The following is a 7313-nucleotide window of genomic DNA, read 5'->3' as shown; positions in this document are numbered from 1 at the left end:
GTTCTTTTAAAAAGGTGAAAAAATTGCTACTGTGAAATTCAAACATACAAACACTTTAAATTTGTGTATCTTTACTCTTTCAAGGCGCCTGAAAACCACTAGATTACATCATTTTGTTGTGTCAACGTGTTCATAATATATTATTTAGCCACTTAATTTATTATATTACTTGTATATACGGTATAATATTCCAAAGAAGAGTGTACAATTGGACACCCTGACACAAGTGTTGCTACGCCGCTGATTTAATTTAATTTCAGTTGACGTATATATGTTTTTTAACTTTGAGTGTGGAAAAATAGACACATTAATCCGATGTAACGTCCTAAATCACGATTTGCATCACGTCACGAAGGACATACATATTTATTTGATCGATTTTATATAAATTTAATTATCTACTTATTCAAATGCAAAGTTGACAGACATATATATATTAGTTGAGATCAAGTCATCTGTCATTTAACTTGATCTCAACTGATATTTATGCCTCCAACTTTTGATATGTATAAAGTCTACATTTAAATTTAAAAAAAGTTAAACAAGTAGACACTTGCACTCTACTTGACTTAATACACACATAAAATATAAATTGTCATGTATGACGTGTGTGTCTACTTATACAATTCCATAAAAGTTCATGCATATACTATTATACACACAAAATTTAAAGACATATATCAAATAATTTTAAATTAAAGAACATATTTATTGATTTATACATACGAATAATAGTTGTAACTAGAATATTATGTTGTATGCTTAAAAATAATTATTTCAAAATAATATGATTGGTATTATATTCCGTTTTAATTATGGTAGAGAGAAAAGAGTGGGAATGGGAGAAGGAAATAGCTATATATAATAATAATAATAATAATAAAATAGAATTGCCACCTCCCCATTTGGTCCCTACTCCAAACGCGTTTGTGCTTAAAAGAACTCACAGTCTGTCATTGACTGTCATTGAATCAGAAATGGCAAATTGAGATTTCAACGTTCTCTAAAGGGTATTACTGTCATATGCTTGCCGTAGTTGGGACTCAGTTATTTTCTACTCCATTTTCATAATCTAGATTAGTAGAGTTTTTAAGAGATATCAAGCTAACCAGCAACTACCATCTTCCTTCAATTTCACTTCTCCATTTCTCTCTCTCTCTAAAACTCAAACCCTATTCTCTCTCTTCTTTCATCTTACTGCTGCATTCAATTTACTTCGTTTGGTGTTTGTCAACTCAGCGATGGCCTGAAGTTTGCTGCTTTTGGATCTCTCTGTCTATTCCTCATCTTTAAGGTATTTTTTTTTGGTCTTCCTTTACTTGTTTATGCTTTTGTTTAGCTCCCATGATTTTGCTGTATGCTTGTTTTAGCTAGATCTTGATACTCTGGTTTCTTTATTTTGGACTGAGTGCTTTCAGCCTTTCATCATCTAGCTCCAAAGTTCTATTTATATGCAATTTGTTGCTACTTCTGCTGGGTTTTGGACTGAGTGCCTTTCATTTAGTTGTGAAAAACTTTTATCTGTCTACTTTATGCTATCCCCTGCTTCTTATACTGCATCCTGATGCTGGGTTTTATTTAGTCTTCTGGATTTAGTTGAAAAAAGGGATTCCGGATTTTGAGATTTATATTGTCCTTGTGTAATTAAAATTGAGGGGAGGTCAACTGATCTTTCTTTTTTCTTTTGTTCCAGTGATTTCTGCGGATTACTATAGGCTTGTGCAGCATCTATGGCAGACGACAGTAAATTCTGTTTTTTCTTTGTTTCGTCATTTTTGTTGTTGGCTATTGTGATTAATGTGACATTTGCTGCCAATTATGTGCCTGGTGATGATATTCTGTTGAACTGTGGCGGTCCTGACAATCTCCCAGATGCTGATGGTCGGAAATGGGGCACAGATGTTGGGTCAAAATATATGTTGGGTAGTAAGTCATCAATCTCTGATGCTGCTGATCAAAAGCCCTCTGTCCCTCAAGTTCCTTTTATGTCTGCCCGTGTATTCCAGTCTGAGTTCACCTATAGTTTCCCTGTAGCATCTGGTCGTAAGTTTGTCCGTCTCTATTTCTATCCCTCGTCTTACAACAAGCTAAATGCTACCAATGCCATCTTCGATGTGGCCTCCGGACAATATACCTTACTTAGAAATTTCAGTGCAGCACAAACTGCTGAAGCTCTCAACTATGATTACTTGACCAAGGAATTCTCAATAAATGTGCCATCTGAAACTTTGAACATCACTTTCACACCCTCTCCAAATACCTCAAACTCCTTTGCGTTTGTCAATGGGATTGAGATTATTTCACATCCTGATATCTATAACACAGAAGATGGAAATACCTTCATTGTGGGTCAGAAATCCCCTTTCATCATTGACAATTCTACTGCCTTGGAAAATGTCTATCGCCTTAATGTGGGAGGCAATGTAATCTCACCATCAGGTGATACTGGTATGTTTAGGTCATGGGGTGACGACTCAAATTATATTTTTGGAGCAGCCACCGGAGTCACCAATACTGCCGATGATGAGAATGTCACAATAACCTATGGTAATGGGCAGCCTACCTACATTGCCCCACTTGATGTCTATAAGACAGCTAGGTCAATGGGTCCAACTTTTCAAATTAACCAGCAATTCAATTTGAGCTGGGTTTTCTCAGTTGATTCAGGGTTCTCTTATCTTGTTAGGCTCCATTTCTGTGAAATCACTAGAAATATCACAAAAGTCAACCAGAGGGTGTTTATCATCTACATGAATAATCAGACTGCGGAACCTGCAGCAGATGTCATTGCTTGGGCTGATGGCAATGGAATTCCTTTTCACAAGGATTATGTGGTCTCTGTACCTCGTGGGGCTTCACAGCAGGATCTTTGGCTTGCCCTCCATCCAAATGTTGCTTCAAAATCCAATTGGTATGATGCAATTTTGAATGGAATAGAGATTTTCAAAGTGAGTGACACCAATAATAACCTTGCTGGGCCTAATCCTGTTCCAGTTGCAGAACCAGATCATATTGACCCTCTGCCATCCAAAACAGGTGAATCAAAAAATAATAAATCAGCTATTGGTGGAGGCGTTGGAGGAGGGATTGCTGCTGTAGTTCTTATTGGTTTAGTTGCATGCCTTGTCATGCACCGCCGGAATCGTGGGAAGGTCCAAAGTCCAAGTGATGGACCATCAGGCTGGCTCCCTCTTTCTTTGTATGGAAATTCACATACGTCTGGTTCTGCTAAGACAAACACTACTGGCAGTTATGCTTCGTCCCTTCCATCAAACCTTTGTCGTCACTTTTCATTTGCTGAGATCAAGGCAGCCACCAATAACTTCGATGAAGCACTGCTTCTTGGGGTGGGTGGTTTTGGCAAAGTATACCAGGGAGAAATTGACGGTGGCACAAAAGTTGCTATCAAACGTGGGAATCCTCTCTCCGAGCAAGGTGTTCATGAATTCCAAACTGAAATTGAAATGCTCTCAAAACTTCGCCATCGCCATCTTGTTTCTTTGATTGGTTATTGTGAAGAGAACTGTGAAATGATCCTAGTATATGACTACATGGCTCATGGTACCCTTCGTGAGCATCTCTATAAGACCCAGAAGCCTCCTTTACCTTGGAAGCAGAGGCTTGAGATTTGTATTGGTGCTGCTCGTGGGTTGCACTATCTTCATACTGGTGCGAAGCATACTATTATCCACCGTGATGTGAAAACCACTAATATCCTCTTGGATGAGAAATGGGTGGCAAAGGTTTCTGATTTTGGGTTGTCTAAAACAGGTCCTACATTGGATCACACCCATGTGAGTACCGTGGTGAAGGGCAGTTTTGGATATCTGGATCCAGAATACTTCAGAAGGCAGCAACTGACAGACAAATCTGATGTGTACTCATTTGGTGTAGTGCTGTTTGAGATTTTGTGTGCTCGGCCAGCTCTGAACCCAACTCTTCCAAAGGAGCAAGTAAGCTTGGCAGAGTGGGCTTTCCATTGTTACAAGAAGGGTACTTTTGATCAGATAATCGATCCATATCTGAAAGGGAAGCTTGCACCAGAATGCTTGAAAAAATTTACAGAGACAGCAGTGAAGTGTGTGTCTGATGTTGGTGTAGACAGGCCGTCAATGGGAGATGTGCTGTGGAATCTTGAATTTGCTCTGCAACTTCAGGAGAGTGCAGAGGAGTGTGGGAAGGGTTTTGGGAAAATGGACATTGAAGAAGGGTTTGATAATGTTACATGCAAAGGAAAGAAGGATTTGAATGAATCCCCAGGTTACGATGCAAGCATGACTGATTCAAGAAGCAGTGGAATATCTATGAGCATTGGCGGCCGCAGCCTTGCCAGCGAAGACTCAGATGGGCTAACACCTAGTGCTGTTTTCTCTCAAATCATGAATCCAAAAGGACGTTAAAATCTCATGTCTTGAAAGCAGCGAATACACACCAAGGCTATGTTTTTTAACAGGGCACAAGTCACTTTTTCCCATTTTTCCTTTTCCTTCCTCGTACTGCCTTATTCTTTTACTCACTATTTATTTTGTAATTCATATGTTTTGTTTAAACTTGGATCCTTTGTAAGTTGTATCTACCAATACTCAAAGTGTGAAACTATCTTCTGTTGTACTATTATTAACTGATCATAAAGAGGTTGTTCGCTATGGTAATCTGATCTCATGCTTCATGTAGAATAGAATTGATGCTAGCTAGTAATCAATCGTTTTGTATATTATTATATTTTATTTTCCTTCTAGTCTAAGAAGAAATGAAAAAATGTCGTTAGTCCCAAAGAAAGAAAGAAGAGGTTCAAGTGCAACAAGGCAATGCATAGTAGTGTTGTTCTATGACAATTTGCTGCGAGGGAATTCCTGTTAATAAGAATGAATTATTGTGTCTGGTGGGATTGTTTTGAGGTGTCGACATCAAAATGAAGTAGTTAAGGTTATTGACTTGGACATTATTGATAAAAAAATGATGGTTGACTTTGGTTGGATATTTAGCCCCGTTTTCTTATCAAGAACAGGTTATCTATTATGATTTATTTCAGTCATTTTGATTAATGTCAGTTGTACTTGTATATACGTTTAAAAGTTGGGCGGTGAGTGTGTAAACCAATTTAAAAAGGATGGATTAGTTGAGTGGCATACATGATGGAGAGGCATTCATGTCTTCCTATTAATTATAATCACAAAAAATGGATTATTAAAAAAATATTTGCACCAATTGGCTTTTGCGGATTTATTTTAGTTGAATGACGTGCCTCCCATGTTGTTAACAAATTAAGGTCTGACCACTTCCATTTGATTTTGATAAAACACATTTAATTCATCAATCAACTGATTAGTTGAGATATAGCTTACATGATTCTTATATGCCAATTCAACTTATCTAGGTGGCCATAATTAAATTGGAAAGTTTCACTAAAGTATAATCACTTTAACTTACATTGCAAAAATATAGTTTAAATTTTATATTATAAATGAGTTTTTTCCCCCCCATAATTTAATAATATGTGTAAGCCCTTTTTTTTTTAAAAGAAGCGCATGATAGATATTTTAATTTCAACTTTTGTGTACTTCATGTTTACGTGCATTTATTCACGTTTGTTCGCCTCAAACATGTAATAACATTTATTTTTTACGGAAAAGGGCCTAAAATACCCTCAAAGTATTGAACATGGTACAAAATTACCCTTCATCCACCTATTGGCTCCAAAATGCCCTTCCCACCCACCTATTGGGTCCAAAATATCCTTGTCATCCACCTTTTGGTTCAAAATTGACCACTTATTTAACGGTTTTATATTTAAACTATTTAAATATTTTTTAAAATACGTGGCGCTCAACTATTTGTTATAATTTAACTTATTAGTGTAATTTATAAATCATTCCACTACCCACCCATTACTAATTAAATCCCTCTAAATTAATGAACCCGTCACATTATTAATGCAAGCTACTGCCAATTGAGTGTTTTTAAAAAATATAGAAGTAAATTTTCATACATTCAAGTGGCTACATAAAAATCACCGATAAGCTTAAAAGTCTGACTGTGTTCATCGTAATTATTCTTACGTCTCAATTATGTGATGTTACTTCAACGGTAACTTTTTTTTCAAAATAATATATTAAAGGTTTTAAAATAAATTATAAATATTTATTTTAAAAAAGTGCATGAATTAATTCGGGATGTATTATCTTTACCTTTAATCATAAATTTCTAATTCAATTTTGAAAGAAAGTGTCCTCCTAAATAAGAGGCTCAACCTAAATTTAATTGGGGCTTCGATTTGGACTCGAATAATTTTAAATGTCATTTTCAGTAATCTATAATTTCATCGTGTTTTAGTAGTGTTTATGACGATTTTGATATTATAATTGAATTATTAATTGAGTGAGGTTTAGTTAGTAATGAGTTGGTAGTGGATTGATTTATAAATTATTTTTATAAATTAAAATTATAATTAATAGTTGAACGCCCAGTATTTAAAAAAAAATTTAAAGAGTTTAATTTTAAAACAATTTAAAAATGGTCATTTTGAACCCAAAGGTGGATGACAAGGGTATTTTGGAGTCAATAGGTGGATGAAAAGGGCATTTTTGAGCCAATAGGTGGATGAAGGGTAATTTTGTATCATTTTCAATACTTTAAGGGTATTTTAAGCCCTTGCCCGTATTTTTTTAACATTAACTTTGTAGGTGAGACGTCACACATGGTTACAAGTAAGTAAATATAAGGTTTTGTAATTATGCCGCCCTCTTAAACTTACCCAAAATTTTCATTCCACGCTGGTACAAAATCTTGTTCCAATTAAACATGTAGAAGTTGTAGTTTCAAATCACTTGTAGTCAACACCATAGTTTCAGAGACTAGATCTAACTCCATTCTTTTTTACCTTTTTAGACAAATTGTAGTTTATGAATTCTTAAGGGATGTCTTTAATGGCGAGGAGCTTGATATTTGATTCCCCAACTCAAGGAAAGGAATCCTTAAGTCGAAGGATTTCCTAAGTTATAGTTTACTATAAAGTGTTATAATAATTTACTTATGAACTATATTGTAAGGGTCGTGTTCCTACTATGCTCTAATGATGTTGAGTCTAAGATGGAAAAAAGAGACTAGAGTCTTCAACTATGTATTATGATATTTTATATATAATGGAAGTGTTGTTTTAGCATATGATGTTGCTAAGAAAGTTATAAATTTTCCGCTAAATTTACCTATGAGAATGCGATGAATGATAACTATGGGCTTGTATAAGACCTCTGATAGGTCAAGTACGCCATGTTACTTCTAAGGGGTGCTCTCCGGTCGTGACGAACGTGGTA

General features: G+C 35.6%; 1 protein-coding gene across 1 annotated transcript; it reads left to right on the top strand.

Moving 5' to 3' along the window:
* The first annotated feature begins 539 nt into the window (after positions 1-539).
* LOC101259360 (receptor-like protein kinase FERONIA) lies at positions 540-4652 on the top strand. The gene is made up of 2 exons (XM_004246234.5): positions 540-1294; positions 1694-4652. The coding sequence occupies exon 2, from the start codon at positions 1731-1733 to the stop codon at positions 4398-4400; it is 2670 nt and encodes an 889-aa protein (XP_004246282.1). The 5' UTR covers positions 540-1294; positions 1694-1730; the 3' UTR covers positions 4401-4652.
* The last annotated feature ends 2661 nt before the right edge of the window (positions 4653-7313 follow it).

The sequence above is a fragment of the Solanum lycopersicum genome, chromosome 9 (assembly GCF_036512215.1).
Source record: "Solanum lycopersicum chromosome 9, SLM_r2.1".
In the NCBI taxonomy this organism is placed as follows: Eukaryota; Viridiplantae; Streptophyta; class Magnoliopsida; order Solanales; family Solanaceae; genus Solanum; species Solanum lycopersicum.
Note: the sequence above shows the minus strand (reverse complement) of the source record. Positions and strands in the feature narration are given on the sequence as shown.